The following is a 20,593-nucleotide window of genomic DNA, read 5'->3' as shown; positions in this document are numbered from 1 at the left end:
GCGCATGATGTCATATTATTCAAATTTAAATGTGGCTATATATATATATATATATATATATATATATATATATATATATATATATATATAATCCAAACCATAAAATAGATGCTCAAATGCTAACACTATAAAATAAGCAATAAATGTTAGTATAAGTCCAATGCTGTACTTTATCCTTTTGCATCCACACAAGGCAACAAGGTAATTAAAGAGTTTTGTGAAGTAATTGATTAAGTGGGGGTGTGCCCAGTTTAGAAACTAAATACAAGAGGTGCCCAAAGTGGTGTATTTCTGGTATATAATAGTATGCCCTGTCAGTTGGGCTTCTTTTCCTGCCTTTTTCCTCTCCCTACTTTCTCTCTTTGTTTCTCTCTCCTGGTTTAACCGTGGAGACTGGGCTTCATACCGTCCGGCATTGACTTACCGCTGAGACTCGCCTGTCCGGCAATCTGACTCACCGCCAGATCGGTGAGCTCAATAACTTTTTACCCATTTTTGCTTTCATGTTTTAATTCATGCAAATAGAGAGAAATAAAGCTCCCCCCCCCCCCCAAATAAAAAGTTGTTACACATCTTCCTTATGATATCACAAGAAGATTCGCTGAGGATTTTGTCAATTTTTCGGTCCACAATTCTTGCCATTTAAACCGGATTAAATTAACCCATTTACTACTCAATCTCACAAGAAACTGTTATCTCTGAAATACATGGTACCTTTTTGTTTTTTTCTATAATTTTTGTTGCCATGCGTTTCTCATGTTTCAATGTTTTCCATGGGAGTACAGATATAGCTGGCTTTTGCTGTTGAGAAATATCTGGAATATGACTTTCCAGCATTTATAATAAATATGCTTTTTTTTTTTTCCTTTTTTCCTTTTTTTGAGTTAATTTCTTTAATCTTCTTTGTTATCTTGATGCTTGTCAATGTTTGGTGAAGGTTTTATGAGAGAAAGATGTGTTCAGGCAAATGGGGCAAAAAGTCAAGAATGGGTTTCAGAAACCTAGAGGAAGCTGATTAGAGGCTTGAAGAAGCACAGGGATTTACGTTAACATAACAGAGAAGAAGTGGAAGAATTTGTCTGGGATGGGAATTGCTGGATAAAAAGACCAAGGATGAATTTTGGAGGGGGAGTTTCAATTCCACAGGAAAAAGAAGAGGTTCAAATTATGGGTTCTTGGATACCCATCACACCGGAGAAGCCAATCCCGGCAAGATCTCATCCGATCCCAGTCGACGGGAGAGCGAATTGGCAAGAACTGGCCGGATGCTCAGATGGGTACGCAGAAGAGATACCCAATTGCAATGGCTTTGGGCAGAATTTGAACCCAATTGGACACGTGGTTCAGAACGGAGGAGGCTACTATGGCTGCGATGGAGGCTTGCCTGAGAAAAACCGGGTGATCAATCACATTGCAGGCTCCTACACACAGGCCTTCAACAATGACGACAGCGAGGTTTGGAAGACTAATCCATTGGCGAAGCTTCTGCTAATGCATAATTCGTCTTTCATCGCCTCTGCAAACAGGAACATGAATACAAGTTTAAACATGGCAGCAGCTAGGCCTCTGATTCCGAATACGTATTCTCCGGTTGACCGCAACGGGAGAGATTTCGTGTCCAGTAACCTCTTGCTCAACAACCAGAATCAGTACTCAAGTTTTAACCCGTTAAGTAATTTGGCAAATGAGCCTCTGATTCCGAATATGTGTTCTCAAGTCGCCGCGGTCGGCAATCGAACAGATTCAAGCCCCGGTAGCTTGTTGCCGAGAAACCAAAATCACTTCTCTGGGTCAAACTCATTGAGCAACAGTGATATCTTTTCCCAGAAACCCCTGCGTAAGTCATTTCTTGGTTTTCATCTTTCTGTTCATTTCCCATTGATGAAAGTTGGTATATATAGAGAAAGAGAATTGATCTTTCATGAAACATGTAGTTGTGTCACCACATAAATGATAGAGATTTAAAATAGATTACTGCTTCTTCATGAGGATTTCAATCATTTGTCCATAAGAATTACAACACTTACTCTACTAGACTTATAAAATAAAAAGAAAATAATTCACTTCAATTAATCTTTGATGATTCATTCATTTGCTTTTAGGATAAGAATCTATAACTATTATAATAATTTCATTGGGTATGAATTTTTGCCTTCTAACCCAATTGAAAACAAAAAAGGGGGAAAAACCAAAAAGAAAAAGATAACCCATTTGGCATCAAAGAAGGGCTTCAACCTCTATGAAGAATCAAATATTCATTTTCAGTGTCATGAGAAATAGACAAGAATTGTTTATCTGGTCAGTCAACAGTGATTAGGAAAGCACAGGGTAATTCAATCTTTTGCTTATCTTTTTCTTAAAATTTGCTAAAAAAATCTATGATATGAATTGCTGCCACCCTCCGATGCATTCACATGTACCCCATTGTAAATGCTATCAGATAAAAAATAATTTATCAGAACGCCACAAGAAAGAATAACTTCATCTCCTTTGGATTCTCACAATATTTTCATTGTTCAATTAGCTTTCGTTTCTTTTTATTAAGAAACAAATTGAAGTCAATAAAAACTGTTTTCCCTACAGATGGATTCCCCATACCTTACCAACTCCACTATGATCTAAATTCCCCGCCAACAGAAGTATATGCTGCGCCAAGTGTTAACAACAACCCCCAGTTCGCACCAATAACACCAGATCAGGTCAAGAAGTTGGGTAACAACCAGCTTTTGGCAACATTGAACATCGCAATAAATGAAAGCTCAAGTGAGGAAAAAGAAAATGAGACTTTACTCACATCATTAGTAAACAAGGCACATCAGCAACATAGTGACGAACTCCTACAAAGCATTGTAGAATCGTCCTCTGCTGCCATTTCTACACCAGACAAGGAAACTAACGATTCTGAGAAGGGAAGTAATGAAGGCATTGATCTGAACAAGACACCCAATCAGAAACCGCCCAGACGAAGAAAACACAGGCCGAAGGTAATAAAGGAAGCAAAAGCCAAAAGGACTCCAAAGCCGGCAACTCCGAAAAATACAACGGAGAACCCAACAGGAAAGAGGAAGTATGTACGCAAGAATGTTCAGAAAGAACCAGCAACTGAACAGGGAGATGCTACAAGGGAAATAGCAGATCTGAATAGCGGAACTGCTGCAAAATCCTGCAGGAGAGTTTTAAATTTTGACTCGGAGAATACCGGAGATGAAATCCAGGGCAAAGTAGTTGGTCAGCAGGAGGTGTTGCAGCATAGGAATAAAAGGGCCTTTAGTTCAGACTCTCAAGCCATAGAATTGTGCTTTGGACCTTACAGTTTGTCTGGAACAAAGTCAGCTGAGCAGATCAATCAGTGGAATAGATTTATGGTAGAATACCAGTCACCTGGAACCATAAGTAACTTAGCCCCTTCCATGAATCAATTGCACACCGAGTACGGATTACTGCAAGAAAGGCCAGCAGCTGCAGCCTCATTAGCTCCAGTAAAAGACCTGCCAGAATATTTACAAGTGATTGAGAGAAATAAAGATAAGGGATATACTGATCCGTGCCAGAACAGGTGCAGAAATGGATACACTGTCATACAGCAACAAATCCATGCAGAAGGACTAGACCAAGTTGTATTTCAAGCAAAAACTAATCATGAAAGCTCTGAGAAAGATATTTCCCGGAGCACACGTCAACCAGTTCCAAAGTTTCCATCCGATTCCAGTGCAGCAAGAGGGTCCAAGAGAGAACATTTCCGTACCATTGAGCACATGCATCCCAGTACCAACAATCCAATTAGTTCATTACCGTACCAATCTCAAGTGTATGAATGTCACAGAAATGGCCACATTCTTGGCGAAGATTTTACAGGAACTTACAAAAAAACAAGAACTGAGAGTGGACTCCTTACAGACATCTCTGAAATGCCATGTGTTACACAAGTTGAAGATGGTTCAGGAAAAGTTAAAACAAAGCAGATGAATGATACCAGTGTATGTGGGTTTACAACAAAAAAGGACCATGAAATATTGAACTCTTACTTTGAAAGAAATAGAATTGCCAAGAGACAAAGTGAGGTCAACAATCACTCCTTGGCTGCCAGACATTATTTGCCAATGCAACAGATTTCGTCCAAACTGCATTCACACACGGAAAGGATGGGAGAGACCAACGGGTTAAATCCGGTACATAGCTTTCCCTCCCTAGCTGCAATTGAGGGAGGGTTACATCCGGTCCAGCTCCCACCATCCCCTCCCAAACAAGCTCCAGAACTAGAGAACAGGCAGGTAATTCAAACTTCCCATGTTCAGTTATTACCAACAGAGCAGACCTTGGGATGCACTCCATCAAGATCAGTTTCATCTGGAAGAAAAAAAATGCTGAAAAACCAGGATGCCTCTTATGACTATCAGAAACCCACACCAAAAAGACGAGGTACTTTCCATATTAAAAAAAAACCTTTAACAGTAGCATTTCATCTAGCTCACGTTAATATCCTATTATAGTACTGGACACTATATTGATAGCAAACTCTTGATATTTGACACAGGTCGTCCACCGACAAAAAAGATATATCCCATACCTATAGATGAAATCATTTATCGACTGAAGGGTCTCAATCTCAATGAGGGGAGCAACAAATTAGTCATGCAAGAGCAAAATGCAGTCGTTGTATACAGGGGAGATGGTGCACTTGTTCCATATGCAGGGGCTGAATTTATTAAGAGACGGAAGCCGCGGCCAAAAGTAGACCTTGACCCAGAATCAAATAGAATTTGGAATCTTTTGATGGGTAAGGAAGAAAGCAAAGGCTGTGAAGGAACTGACATGCAAAAAGAGAAATGGTGGGAAGAGGAAAGGAAAGTTTTTCGTGGCCGAACTGATTCATTTATTGCGAGAATGCACCTTATTCAAGGTACTGTCCCTTATAATTTTAGCCTCACATTCAGATCATCATCAAGTCTTCTGCAATTCGTATCTTTTCTATAGTCAGATCTACATTTCTTTGAAGAATTCCTCGTGAAGTTGTCATTATGGCATGCTCTTAAAATCATTTAGTTGCACATTGAATTTATTTTTTTTAAATGAAAGTTGAAACATCAGAACAAAACCAGAGAGATAGACGTGAATAAACAACACAGTAGTACACAACTAGAGATTCCTATTGACTTAAGTTCAAAAGATCAGTACGAGGAAAAGAACAATAAAATGGGAAACAATATAAACAAAACGTCAGTAAATTGCCAGGACTCTTGAGTCTTTCTTTTAACATTAATTATCTGGATGAGGTAATATACCTAATGGCAAGCCCAGAGCTGAGACAATTTTGTAGGTGTTACACAGAAGACACAAACAGAGAACCAGTGTAAAGAGTACACTGCATGCAAAATGTATGTCCGACAGATTTTTAAAAAAACAAAAAGGAAAGAAAATAAATAAATGGCACATATAAATCAATATGAATACACGGGAAATAGATTTAAGTAGAGTTCAGGATAAATTCACTGGAACCTTCTATTGAAAGTTTCTCAACGAGGAAGTCAATTTTGCTAGTTTCCACAGGCAGCTCATTTATGAAAAATATTAGGTTAATGCATATTAACAATGAAAATCAATTATGCACATACAAATTATTCAACTAGATGCATATTAATCATAATACAACAACACTCTTCACAGGAGATAGACGTTTCTCACGGTGGAAAGGATCTGTTGTTGACTCAGTGATAGGAGTCTTCCTTACCCAAAATGTTTCAGACCATCTTTCAAGGTAACTTACTTATCTTCACATAAGTCTATAACCAGATTGCCCCTGTGAGTAAAACTTCAAGCTCAAGAAACAATATATATGATTTTCTTCCCCCTCTTTGCAGCTCTGCCTTCATGTCTCTGGCAGCAAGATTTCCTCTTAAGTCGACAAGCAACAACATGGCATGTCAGAACGATGGGACAAACATACTCTTCAAGGAATCTGAAGTCTGCATACTAAATCAGGGCGACACCATCAGATGGCATGAAAAGGTCTCAACTCAACCAATCTACAATGGAAGCTCTATGACACACAAAGAATTAGCAGAGCATCAGGGAGGTGGTGAAACTTCAGTAATAGAAAGGAGGCTCGTGGAGGCACATAGTCAGGGCATGGAGGAAGAAGTTATATCACAAGATTCTTTTGATTCCTCAGTCATTCAAGGCACTGGAGGACCTAGATCCTGCTCAGGCTCCAACTCAGAAGAGGAAGATTTTATTACTGGCTGCAGACCCAGTGAGATTCATTTTCCAACTTTAACAAATCTTTTACAGATGGAGAAAACCACATTCCAGGAATTTTACAGCCATGAAAATAGTTCACTTATGGATGAGATACCAAGGTCTGTGCAGAAGCAATCTGACTATGCAGAGCACGCACATGAGAAGTCAAGATTGGACATAGCAGATGATTTCAATGGCACTTCTGCATTTACTTATCCCAACAATCCTGGCAATCTACAAATGCAAGAACAAGTAGCTCCTTCATGCAACCACCATTTGCACACGATCCCAGACTGTGGAGTACCAGAAGTGGAGAATTTTGAAGCACTAAGTGAAGAAAGCATATCCCCTTGGCCTTCAACTGATTTTATCCTTCCCAAGGCAAAAGATGAAAATTGCACGGGCTTTAGGATTGCAGGTCAGGCAGAAAGTGTAGGTAAGAGCGCAGTACAACAGAATGCCCTGCCGTGGTCTCAAGAAACACCAAGAATGGACCCATATATAACAAAAAGCAACCACTCAGTGCACCAAGAAAGCAATTCTCAGCCAGGACCGTGTACTGTTTATAATCAACCATCCTGCCACAATCATCAACTGGATGTGAACAAATCCCTCCAAGTGGAAAGCCCATCATGTACAGGAACTGTAAAATTTGCTAATGCACTGGCTGGGAAGCAGAATAATAGCATGCAGCATGTCCCAAGTGTCCCTAAACCCGGAGAAAACACTGAGGAGAGAATCTTCGTAATGAATAAGCAAATACACTTGGAAAATAGATTTGCTGAACCAAATTCAAATGAGCAAGTTTATTCTTCTGGTCAGGCATACAGTGAGACAAGTTCAAAAATTTCAAAAGTGAAAAAAAGAGAGACAGAGAGTGAGAAAAAGAGTGCAGTTGACTGGGACAGTTTAAGAAAGCAAGTGCAGGCCAATGGTAGGTATAAAGAAAGAAGCAAAGATGCACAGGACTCCCTGGACTATGAAGCGGTGAGATGTGCTAATGTTGCTGAGGTTTCTAATGCTATAAAAGAACGAGGGATGAATAACATGCTAGCAGAACGGATCAAGGTACATGTTTTAACCAAGTCTCCAAAGCCTTCACCACTAGAAATTGTATTAGAATGATTTTATAATAGTAGGTATAAAAGATCAGCTTCAAATGGCTCCATGACTGAAGATTCAATGCAGCACTATTCTTCACAACAACAACAAAACGAAAAAAAAAAAAAAAAAAAGTAACAATTGTTTCACAATATTGCAGGAATTCCTAGACCGACTCGTTAGAGAACATGGAAGCCTCGATCTGGAATGGTTAAGAGATGTGCCCCCTGATAAAGCAAAGTAAGCCATTCAACAAGCACCTCACTTCTATAATATTATAAACTGCCACCACTAAGCCAACCAGGCTTGACATAAGTGGCCAAGTAAACAACAAACACTGTTCCGCATCTATATTTTAAAAACAAAAAATGACATTTTCTGCAGGGATTTTCTGTTAAGCGTACGAGGACTCGGGTTGAAAAGTGTGGAGTGTGTACGGCTTTTAACGCTCCATCATCTTGCTTTTCCAGTAAGATTTATATTAAAACCAATTCATACTTATCATCTTATAAGGAGTGAAGAATATCAGGCAATTAATATACTACATTAATATTGGATAAAGGTTGACACTAATGTTGGAAGGATAGCAGTTCGACTGGGATGGGTCCCCCTCCAACCCCTGCCAGAGTCACTTCAGTTACACCTCCTAGAACTGTAAGTACAAATGCCAACTAATGAAATCTAATCTTCCCATTGCTCAAAAATGCTAATCTAAATCCTACATAGGTATCCGGTGTTGGAGTCAATTCAAAAATATCTCTGGCCAAGATTATGCAAGCTCGATCAACGAACACTGTAACCCCAGAGCCCCTTCTCACTCGATGTTCAGTATTTCCCATGCAAAAGTTTAGGATAAAAGAATTGCTATTCCATACCGCTAAAGCTATTACTGACCAATGAACCATTGCTTCTACAGGTATGAGCTACACTACCAATTGATCACATTCGGAAAGGTATGTAAAAACACTTTCATAGATGATGCTTTTGCATTCACCAGAAAATTTGTAATAAACGCCTGAATAAACGATAAATAAATTTTCCACATGCTTTGATATCTATGCAGGTTTTCTGCACAAAAAGTAAACCAAATTGCAATGCATGTCCAATGAGAGGAGAGTGCAGACACTTTGCAAGCGCTTTCGCAAGGTTTGCATCCATCAGTCCTACTGCTGTGTCTACCCTCCACTATTATGAAGGCATATAAGCATAAGAAGCAATTCACCAGAGCTACTTGAATTTTCCAGGAATCAGATTCAAGCTCAAGAGTTTGCAACCAAATCTTAAATGATATATAGATTAGTATGTTAGTATGAAATGGAGAAGCAACAAATAGGCAAGAACAGTGCCCTAGAGAAATCTCCTTTCCCCCATTTCCGTGTGGCTCCTAGTCCTATTGGAATAGGCATTTTGGTGTAATAAGGCCAAGAAATTTAAAACTTTAAGTAAATAACATTAGATGCTAAAACTTAAAAGTTTACTTCCTGTTGAGAACTAGAAGATAAATGGCAAACAAATAACAAAAAACAACCAACATATAACTAAAATGATGAGTTGGAGAAAAGAAAAATTCATTCTTTCCCAAACTGCCAAACTCTTCTTCCTACATGCATGAGTGGCATATATTCTTCCCCAAACCCCCAGCTCATCTTTGCATATGCATGAGTCAAATATTCTCCTAATTAAACTGACCACAAACCTTATTTGGTGCAGCGCAAGACTTGCCCTGCCAGGGCCAGAAGAGAAGAGTATTGTGAGCTCAACTGTTCCCATTGCAGATGAGAGAAACCCAGCTGTAGTTATCAACCCCCTGCCACTACCTCCACCTCCACCTGGGAACGTTTCACTGAAAGAAAGAGGTTATGAAAGTCGCAAATGTGAACCAATCATTGAAGAACCAGCAACACCAGAACAAGAATGCACAGAGATCTCGGAAAGCGACATTGAGGATGCATTCTATGAGGATCCTGATGAAATTCCTACCATCAAACTCAACATTGAAGAGTTCACAGTGAATCTACAAAATTACATGGAAGGGAACATGGAACTGCAAGAAGGTGACATGTCCAAGGCTTTGGTTGCCTTAAATCCAGAAGTTGCTTCTATCCCTACACCCAAACTGAAGAATGTGAGTCGGCTAAGAACCGAGCACCAAGTGTAAGTAAATGTCTTCTCAAAATCTCAAATCCAGGTACCTGCAACAGTACCACTGCAGCTAAACTGGGCTGGGCTAGATTGGACATGGTTCATGATAATGCTTATGAACTGAAATTCATTTTGACCAAGTTTATCAAGATCCCATTCTGGCAAAAATCATCTCTGTTGAACTTATTAACATCATAATCATTGAATATTGCTTGCAGAAAATTGCAGGTTCTGATCAAATATTAAAGATTTCTAGCTAAATTGGAGAAACCATTGATGTTTCAAATTAAGTTAGAAGTTGTAACAATAAATAGAACTCTGCACGATTCATTCTGACAACTTCCATCCTTAAATGATGCAGGTATGAACTTCCAGATTCACATCCACTCTTGGAAGGGGTTAGTAAATCTAAACACTCTAGAATTATGAAGTTGCCTTTAAGTCTTGGTTGTAGCTAAGCATTACCTTATCAAATTTGCAGATGGACAAACGAGAACCTGATGATCCAAGCCCATACCTTCTTGCTATATGGACACCAGGTAAGCACAAATCATAAGATACCTTGAGTTGCTATAATTATACGAAGTTAAATAATCTCAGAGTAACCAAAAAGGGAATTCACACCATTTATGGTGTTTAGGAAAAGCAAAATATATTCTTGAGATCATTCAATGCAATTCCTATGCCTGTGTGTGTGTGTGTACACATCAACATGATCAGAGCTCAAGATAAGGAAAAAGGATGGCCAGGGCTAATTGAAATTCCTACCACAGATAAGAGGTGAAATAGTTTTACAAGTTTGGCATTAATTAGAATCCTATTTGCAAAAATCTGTTACTAGGTGAAACTGCAAATTCAATTCAACCACCAGAAGGAAGTTGTGGATCTCAAGAACCTAACAAGTTGTGTGATGAGAAGACTTGCTTCTCATGCAATAGTGTAAGAGAAGCTAATGCACAAACAGTCAGAGGAACACTGCTGGTGAGTGAACCCAATTTAATGATACAATAATCCTGAAGTTCAGGAAAAATAAAATAAATAAACATAGTAGACAACTTTTTTGTTGTTTATTGATGTCTACATCACCTTAATACAGGTACCATGTAGAACAGCAATGAGAGGCAGCTTTCCTCTCAATGGTACATACTTTCAAGTCAACGAGGTAAGTTTATTACAGCTATACGTTACTCTCTTAATTCAAGAGCACGATATGGATACAAGTACAAGTGTCAGAAACCTTACATCACATTCTGACCCAACTGGTCAAAAGGACTACCTCTTACCCTCATGAGAGGACTATTTTTTGATTTGTCCAATTCATGTAAGTGAAAATCTAGAGCCATTAATTCCATGGTTATAATATATTATGCAGGTCTTTGCAGATCATGAATCTAGCCTGAACCCAATTGATGTTCCAAGAGCATGGATATGGAATTTGCGGAGACGGACCGTATACTTTGGAACCTCTGTGTCATCAATATTTAAAGGTAAGAAAAAATTTATTTACAAGCATTTACTGCATAGCTATCCCAATTAAAATAAAAAGGGGGCTAACGGAAAAAAAAATGCTAATGTCTACCAGGCCTATCTACCGAGGGAATTCAATACTGCTTTTGGAGAGGTATGGAATACTAACTTCAAGTATTCACCTTACTTTATCTGCTTTGGTTGAGGACATCAGATATCAGGCACACATTACAATAAATAGGAAGAAATAAAAGCCACATTCTTAACATCAAAAAGAATGCACTTATTCTTTCCAATTCACTCTTGCTCAGTGTGTAATACATCATATAGAGGATTGGATCATATAAAATCCTAGAAATTACCAAAAACCTTTAGTATAAATTTACAAGAAACCAAAGAGTGTAAATGACATTGTAAAGCTCCAATCCTGATTGCAAGTAACTAATAAAGCGTGTGTAAATGAGTGGTATGTAAGTGCATATTTGCACGTCTATCTCTATTTGTGTGTGTGTGTGTGTGTGAGAGAGAGAGAGAGAGAGAGAGAGAGAGAGAGAGAGAGAGAGAGATTAGTGACTACTATATCAAAGAATCAACAAAGTTATACATAGTAGTTCAGTACTACATGACAAGTGGTTTGCCCTTCTAATTTAACGACCAAACATAGTCAACATGCATAAACTTACACAACCTAAATGGTTTATGCAGTCAAGGCTTAGTCTCATTCATCATGGCGGTCTAACAATATTATGCATGTCCAAACTGTGATAAATCCATCAAAATATATGGTAAATGGAATAAGAGAATAAGAGAATATTAACCACCCAAAATAGAAGTCAAATGCGTCCACATACAAACATGTAGTGAAAAAAAAAAAAAAAAAAAAAAAGAAGAAGAAGGAAATATTCAAAGATTTGAACCTAACACCCCCAACCCTAGCAATACTAAAATGTATAATTAGTTTTTTTGGATCAGAGGATATAATATACTTTGCCTAGTTGGGTTCTAAATCATCATGAAGCACATGAAATTCTGAGTCACATTTCTCATTTTTAACCATCGAGTGCTGCTAATGTCCTAAACATAACTTTCCAAAATCTAAAAAATCAAATATCTGTATGATTTGTCTACCAGAACAAAAATTTGTATGGTTGCATAGTGGCTAACATAAAATTCCCCAACCCTCCCACCCCTTTTCATCCCATTCAAGGATTAGCATCAGTTCCTACAAATTTATAAGATAACAATATTCAGCTATGTTTTGCTTGCTAATCTTTAGAAATTGTTTTGCAGGATTTGTCTGTGTGAGGGGATTCGACCAAAAAACACGAGCCCCTAGACCATTAAAGGCCAGATTACATTTCCCTGCAAGTAAGTTGGCCAAGACAAAAACTGAGAACAAAAGATAAATAGGATATGAAGCAGAGATGACTACTAGCTGAAGGTACAAAGCAAGGCTGTTGGTACAAAACAAAATTGATGCTAACGGAGTGCGAGGGATGACCATCTACTAACATGTTGTAGGTTCAATAATTCTTATTCTAACATGATATGCATTCACTACCTCTTAGCCACGGAAGAGAAATTTTCGAGTCAAAATGTGAGATCCTATGACAAAAGGAATGTAGCCTGTAAACAATTGAAATTATGATCATTATTTCATTCTTGCTCTTAACAGAGCCATTCTTCAGAAACTGGCTAATGTCATTCTTTGATAAAAAAGTTACCTACAGCAGCTCCGCTACTAGTAGTCAATAAATAGATACATCATTGTATGTGACAATGAACTATAATGCACGTGCTGCAACAGCATATGTTTCCTACATAATTTGTCAACACAAATGCGATAGGACATGTGATAGAAACTTATCAATAACACAACTATCGCATGAAAATACTTTAGAGAGCAATTCTCAAACCCACTTTCAGGAGTCCAACAAAGATGACAACAATAATTTTTTACACGACACATTAGCACCGTGAAGTGAATTTTACATGTTATGAAAGAGAAGCTCAAGTGGACATATTAACCGCTCAGCAAAAAGAAGAAAACGTTATACTAACCTGGGTTTCCAACCACATGCTTTGCTGACTAGTCCACCCAAATTTGTACTAACCCTACTAGAGGAATATAAAGCAATTAAGAGGAGAAATAAGTAAAAACGAAATAGCTATGCCAGCGAGTAATCAAGTAAGAATTTTTGTGTGGATTCTTCTTGCCATACTTCCACGCTTTAAGGTTCCTGCCTTCTTCTATCTTTGATAAGAATTTTCTTACCTGGAAAGAAAGTAAGGATTTGGAGGAACCAAAATAAACATATTCCAGCGCAAAAAACAACAATAAACAATTGTTTCTACTAAATAGCATCTAACAAGCTAACAAAGCCAACCACCCCTATGAATGATATGCCATTATTCACTATTTTTCTGGATGTGAAAAGGAAGATACATACATATGGAGGACAATCAAAAGATCACTTTAGATATCAAGTCTTTTTATCAGGTAGAGAATCAAAGATCAACTCGATGTGTGTAGTCCAGCATGATTCATTGCTCCTTTTTTATTTTCTTCCATTACATTTTTTTTCTTTCTTTCTTTCTTTCTTTCATTCTTTTTATTTTTTTTTGGGGGGGGGGGGGGGGGGGGGGGGGGGGGGGGGGGGGGGTGGGTGGGTTGGGGAAGGTGTTCACGAAAATGAAGATTATTCTACATGACATAATCTAATCGATAGATAGGTTAAAAGGCATTTAGAGTAATTCTTACGCTCACAAAAAGGAGACATTAGTTAGACCAGATATAAAAAGAAAGATTTTGGCACAGGGAACCCAGGACACTTTAGCTACGAATTTGCCATATGCTTGAAGATACAAAAAATGCAATACTTGAACCATGATCCTAACAAACACTCAGGGTTAAGAAACTGATTCTGTCTTCTCTTTATTACTTATTTAAGCATCTGGTAGTGGTGGTCAAAGATTACCTCTTGGAGTTTCCCATGCTCATTAGAAGCCAAGCCTCCCTGTAATACTTTGGGAATTCATGAAGAAACAAATAATTTGTATTGCATACTAGTGATTCCACTGGCTCTCAGATACTGTGCTCAGATCAGCAATAAAAAGCCAATGAAATCATCACCCTCAAAATCTGAAAATATACTCATGCACCATCTTTGCTATTATGTAAAGGAGTACTATGTGAAAAAATTAATTGTCAAAAACCAATTAGGCTCCACACCTAATAAGACAAATATACAATGAGAAATGGTGCTTTGCTCGTAATTTTGTGACCAATCTTTTATTATGTAATGCAGAGTCTACTACATTAGGTGGCACTCTCGCTTCCTATCATGACTCCATGCTCCTGCTTAAAAAAGCATTCATTTTTTACTCCTATCTTCCGTGAAAACCCCAATTATGTGATAATGTCATTTCAAGCCAGTTAATACCTATTTAAAAAAAAACTCCAGTTTAATCACCTGTGAAGTAAAACTAAAAGAGACTTCCAACTGCCAAAGAAGCTATAAGAAATCTAGGGAAAAAGAATCTTCACATCTTGCAGAAACTAGTAATCTAGGAGATCCATAATCAGACAATTCAAATAAAAGAATGATTGTCATATTGGATAATCATGATTGTTATATATTCACTAAGACTTTCAATTCAATATTTCTAATGCCTTGCGATGAGAGAATCCCACGTATATTACGATTATTTGTTTAAGATTAAAAAAGAAAAAAATGTGTACTCATATACAAACTTCAATTTGTCATGATAACAATTGTATGTAATCCCTACACACTCAATTCAAGTAAGTGTAACCAAACACAATCCCTCATAAAGATACTATATCAACACAATGCCAATATCTAAAATCAACAAGCATTCGGTTCTACTAGCAAAGCCAATTGGTGCAATCCATGTGTAAAATAAAACGGAAACCAAGATGGAGGTGGAAAGAGAATGCAAAACAAATAGAAAAAACCTCTTCCGAGTAATAACTCTCAATGACAACATGATTTATTTCTAATTACTTGAAACCACACTGCGTCCAAAATAAGTTGGCCACCACCTCCTACCCTATGGCTCCTTTCATTTTGCGGAAAATAGCCCATAAGGTAACACTTTTCGCTATAGAAAACCAATCACTGCTTCCTGCTCAATGAAAAACTAAGTTTAAAATAATAGGATAAAGCCTTCCACCACCACCAACCATCTGCCAAAAACCCGATTTCGCGATAACTTGCCAACTACCACTAGTCAACAGTCACCCTCACCAACCAACCCAGCCAATCCCAACAATTCTTGACCGATCGGAAACCGTCATTTGGTCAACATTCATTGCCACCTTACCATAGATAACTCACTTCGATTATCAAAAATCATCACCACCAACCGCCTACATTGCGGGAAACTAGAAAACCTATTAGATTTATTCCATCCATGCCAAACACTCCAAAATAATTTAGAAACAAGTCATTTTCGATGGAAATGTAGTCACTAGAAATACTTTTTACCAAGAAGTTATTTTCCATGGAATGAAATTAACTTTAGGTAACATTTGTTCACAAAGTTGTAAGACCTAAAACCGGGGGTAGGATTATCAGCACAGCAATTTTACCTTAAGAAAGTAATCCATCATGACTAATAATAAGAATCCACCCTGGACACAATTTCCTAATTCAGTCTTATGTTAACCATCTACCCACTCCTCAAAGTTATACTTAACATATAAATCATATAAACACTGTCATTCTCAATTTTATGTTAGAATAAGCAAGCACATCTCAATATTCCAGATTAACTAGTCAGTGAATTTAGAACATACTTCCAATTTTTTGCTAGCCAATGAATTTAGAACGTATTTCCATAAAAAGCACAAATACAGATGCATAAATATGGAAACCATGACAATAAAAGGTACAGATACAGTGAGAATAAAAAGAAAATGCATGTATGTTTGTCACAAACATTATTGTTCTCTTTGATCCTTACAAATTCCATAGCTGATGCAACACTAAATTACATATTGAGAAAGTCATCATTCACCAAAAAGGTCAAAGTACATTAAAATCCCCTTTATCCTATACCTTAGTAAACAAAGGTTGTACCTACCATTTGAGCTATGCAAGTATCTAAAATTATATAAGAATTACAAATACAATTTATTTCTTTTCCTTGATAAGTAGTAACTAAAAAAGAAGGTATATAGATAGTATCAGAAATCATTTTCAAAAATTTACTATCAATTCTTGGAAATGTTCAGGTATTTAATGCGCAACGATGTGTCTTAAAAGTATCAGGATTTCCTATAATCGCTACGCTTCGCTTGTTTCTATATGATAATATGCACCTTTGCAATGCGATTCCATTGCAAAGGTGTCACTGGCTGTCTAAAATACACAATATCATACTCGTAATATAGGGCATATTTTATGGGTAAACACTGTAAATAATCTTGGTTTTTATCCCAAGACACGCATATGAAACAAATAAACATATATACACTATAATTCATGTGTATATTGCATGCAAACTTTTAAGCATCAACAGCTAACATAATTTTTATTTTATTTTTTAGTATAAGTCAAGAAAAATTATATTCGTCAAGTTGTAAGCAACTTACTATTATATAATCTAAATTCATGTAGAGAATTTAGAACTACAGAAGAAATTTAGGAATTTTTCAAAATAGAAGTTGAATATTAGAACCTAAAAGTACTGATTTAGTTCCTTCTCCGTCCACTAGTGCAGCTTCCAGCTCTATGCACGCTAGTCGCTTTAGTTGTCCTAAAACTTTCCTAAATTAAAACTTTAAGAGAATTATTACATCCAGAACAATGCAAAGCAACGAACTACATATTTTGATAAGCATCTTAGCTAATCAAGAATTTCAATGTTAAAACAACTAATTTGAACTATATTTAAATAACAACTATAAATATGTATTTAAGTTCCACAATCTTAGACAATCTTTCACACTATATTTTTGGCATTTGGTTTAATTCAAAATTTTGTGGTTTTTCCTATAAAACGACCAATGATTGGGAAAAAAAAAATAGATGATCATACTCATAAGAGGAATTATATCACAAGTATGACATTCATGCCAAAATTGGGGTAATAGTGTCGTCAAGCTGAATCTAACCTAACATCATAAGTCAAATTATCTGCAAATTATACTCTTCAACAAGTTAAGAGTGGCAAATTCAATTGAAATAAATAATAATAATAGGCCTCCCTTAATAATCAAATCAATAGGATGTAAGGTATGGTTTTTTAATCCAGAGAGAACTCATACAGCCTAGAAATATAAAGCAACCTGAGAGAGGTAAACCTCCATGAAAGGAATTGTTTAACGTCATTATTGATTCCATTAATGGGCATGATAAAATTTGAACATCGAACATAAAAAAATGAAACTTGGAATATAAAGATTTTAAATACAAGAACTTGTTCCTCTGTTTGACTTTTAAATTACAAAAAAGTGTATAAACAATTAAAATATAGGGAGTATTTTATTAAAAAGTACATACACATGCAAAAAAACAAACATATATAAGATATCTACATAGATATTAGAAGCACAACCATACATATACTCATTGCAGGGTTTGTACAAATAACTTTGATGAAGATGGTAATGTCTTAATCTATGCATATGCATATATGCATACAGATCCAGTCCAATACATTATAGAAAACCTAGAGCCCACTCAACAAAGAGCAACAAACTAGGAAGCAATGTAAGACTCCAATCCCATATTGGGAAGAAGAGTTGTGCACATAGAGTGAATGGTTCGTAGAAAGAAAACCATGAGTGTTAAGTCCCACATTGGTTACTTATTAGGTGAAACTGAGCTTTATAAGTGATTCTATGGAAACTCCAAGTAATGTGCCATGTGGTACAATTAGCACCGCATAACTTGACCCTGATGAGAACATCAGGAGTTTAAGGGGAGAGTTTGTAACACTCCGGTCTCATATTATGAAGAATAGTTGCCCACATAGTGTGTGGTTTATAGAAAGAAATTCATGAGTGTTAAGTCCCACATTGTTTACTTACTATGTAAAACTGAGCTTTATAAGTGATCATAGGGAAGCTTCAAATTGACTAGTCATTTTGAAGTGATAGCGCATATGTGGCTAGCACTTTTCCCCTAGGTCGCTACAAGCATGCACATGAAGTGCTCAGGATATGCATTACACATGCCTAAGGCATGTGCCTACTCGTTGAGATGACATGCATCAATCATGTGTCAAACACATTAAAAGCATCAATAGTATAAGCCCTACTATCTAGTATTAGCTACATTTTGAAGCTTATCAAACATGATACTAGTGCAGTTACCCCACTTTGACATCATACTCCAAATCTCTTTTTCCTTTTTTTTTCCTTTTTCCTTTTTTTTTTTTTGGAAAAGGGATTTCTATTGGTATCTCCAAAAGTCTAGGGTATAAAAATTCAAGAATATTAAAAATAGTTGATTCCATTATTCTTGATTTAGAAGAGAGACAAAAATAGAGACTTTTGACTTCACCACTCAACTTCAACCGTCATATATAGTTCATGCGTATAATGACCCAGAAAAAGTGTTAGCAACATTTACGCTATAACTCCAATCTATTTAACCGTTGGGATTTGTTGAAAAGATCTAATTGGTAGAAAACTACCATGTCATTCAAATGAGAAAGCCTCTCTCTCTCTCTCTCTCGATGTTATTTTTCCCACTAAACCACCACCATCACATCAATCCCACCGTTGAATTTAGGTCGCCTTGTTGGATCAACTCCAACCATGTGGCTTGGTTTTCAAATTGAATATCTATACAAAAAGTAAGAAAGCTGCAGCCACTGTCTCTCTATTATGTTCTCTCACCCCCAATACTGAGCCTCTTCTCTCTCATTATTCAGGTCAATAGTATCCAAATTACTCATTTAGCAATTCAATCAGAATCACTCCAAAATTGCATTAGAAATGACAGGGAGGTCTAGGATGAGGAAGAGAATGTGGACTAGGGTTGTGTGGTACAGTGGAATGATGGATCAGGTTGGGATGGTTAAGGAAAAGGAGGAAGTGGTGGTGGGTGCTGAGATGACGGGTGAGATGGAAGAGAGAGCTTGTTGGGGGCAAGAGAGTCTCTCTCTCACACACACACACAGAAAGAGAGTGTGCTATATGAAAAAGAAATTTTTTTTCCTTTCTTAATTAAATACATGGGAATATTATATCTATTAGATTTCCTATGAAATCCTCACCTTTAAATAAATTACCTCCGGTGTATCTTCAATGAGAGAGATTCTATCAATGAATTTTAGGTAAACTAGTAATCTTACCAACATTTAAACCGAAAATTAATTGATCTTCATCCACCTTTTAGGGGACTTCTTGACCTATTTTCCTTCGAGATTAAAAACTAGGATAAGTTTATCCTACAAATGTTCTGTTTGTTTTAGTAAGCTGCCTTCTTGTAAAAAGCTGTATGTTCAACACAATGGTATAAATAAGAAGAAACAGGTGACAAGTTCAATACTTGATCACTTTCACTATTTGATTATAAGGAAAATCTAAGGTGACAATTATTTAAAAAATTATTTGCAGCAAACTGTTTCCTTATCAATCACTAACATTAAATTTAGACAGGCATAAATTCAAATTTGTCAAATAACTTAAATTACAAGTAATTAGCATGTAATACTATATAAGAGCTTCCCCTTACCGGTGAATGTTACATTGACTTAATTACATACATCTTCATAAATCTTGAACACAAGAGTATGGATCTATGATACACCACACCCCTTTAATTACATAATAGAAACATGCCAAGGCAGCTAAAAACCACCTTTCTCCAATATCTCTCACCAGTAATTTCAGCACTTTGAACCCTCCATAACGATCTTTCTTCTATGCATATACCTATTTTCTTTGTTTCCTTTTCTTCTTCTTTTTTTCTTTTTTTCTTTTTTTTTTTTTTGTTTAAACCTAATAATAAACTATTCAACTCATCCACAAGCATCGCATGCACCAAGGACTAGTGTACCTTTATTGAAACTACCTGCATTAATAATTTACTACCCTTTATAATTTCCTTTCACAAACTTCAGTAAAACTGGAAAAAATAATTGAATATTAAAAATGATAGTATGAACAAGTCAAACATATCTGAAGCCATACTTACGAATTTCTGCTTGTAGTTCTCATCCTAAATTGAATTCAAGGAAAGACACAGATTATTCACACACAGAAAAAAAATAAAATAAAATAAAAAATAAAAAAGAGTAAAAATGAATCCAAATTGTTTCTAGATAAAAATCGATTGCAATGTACTCTTATAGTAACCTACTCAGAGTCACTTAAACGGACTCACTCTGCTCTCTTAAAGCCTTATAAGAACCTGACAGCAATCAAACCGTGCTATTAAGCAAAACACGCAACAAAAACACACGTATTCCATATCAAACCAAACAAGCTAAAAACGATCAACATAGCCATCAAGACTTATCATCAGAGAAATACATAAAAATCACACCATAAAATAATCCGCAACAATCCGTCTGATCGTTGAGAAAATGTGGTCAAACTTCGCTTATTCGAATCAAAAACTTCTATCTTCCTCTTAATTTTTCTAAAATTTTGTCGACAATAACA

General features: G+C 36.6%; 1 protein-coding gene across 1 annotated transcript; it reads left to right on the top strand.

Annotated features, from left to right (window-relative positions):
• The first annotated feature begins 316 nt into the window (after positions 1–316).
• On the top strand, positions 317–12,638 carry LOC133880199 (transcriptional activator DEMETER). Its single transcript, XM_062319101.1, has 20 exons — positions 317–468; positions 938–1,837; positions 2,584–4,419; positions 4,535–4,900; positions 5,665–5,755; positions 5,859–7,305; positions 7,499–7,578; positions 7,723–7,807; positions 7,901–7,992; positions 8,065–8,133; positions 8,255–8,291; positions 8,402–8,484; positions 9,049–9,492; positions 9,842–9,878; positions 9,962–10,019; positions 10,322–10,461; positions 10,577–10,642; positions 10,853–10,967; positions 11,063–11,101; positions 12,238–12,638. The coding sequence occupies exons 2-20, from the start codon at positions 1,114–1,116 to the stop codon at positions 12,351–12,353; spliced, it is 5,925 nt and encodes a 1,974-aa protein (XP_062175085.1). The 5' UTR covers positions 317–468; positions 938–1,113; the 3' UTR covers positions 12,354–12,638.
• The last annotated feature ends 7,955 nt before the right edge of the window (positions 12,639–20,593 follow it).

The sequence above is a fragment of the Alnus glutinosa genome, chromosome 10 (assembly GCF_958979055.1).
Source record: "Alnus glutinosa chromosome 10, dhAlnGlut1.1, whole genome shotgun sequence".
Classification (NCBI taxonomy): domain Eukaryota; kingdom Viridiplantae; phylum Streptophyta; class Magnoliopsida; order Fagales; family Betulaceae; genus Alnus; species Alnus glutinosa.
The sequence above is the reverse complement of the archived record's forward strand: the minus strand, read 5'-3'. Positions and strand labels throughout refer to the sequence as shown.

Excerpts from the sequence above, each read along its gene's own strand:
- LOC133880199 (XM_062319101.1), top strand. The coding sequence starts at position 1,114 with ATGAATTTTGGAGGGGGAGTTTCAATTCCACAGGAAAAAGAAGAGGTT. Across the intron at positions 4,420-4,534 it reads ACCCACACCAAAAAGACGAG|GTCGTCCACCGACAAAAAAG; the intron begins GTACTTTCCATA and ends TATTTGACACAG. Across the intron at positions 7,306-7,498 it reads TGCTAGCAGAACGGATCAAG|GAATTCCTAGACCGACTCGT; the intron begins GTACATGTTTTA and ends ACAATATTGCAG.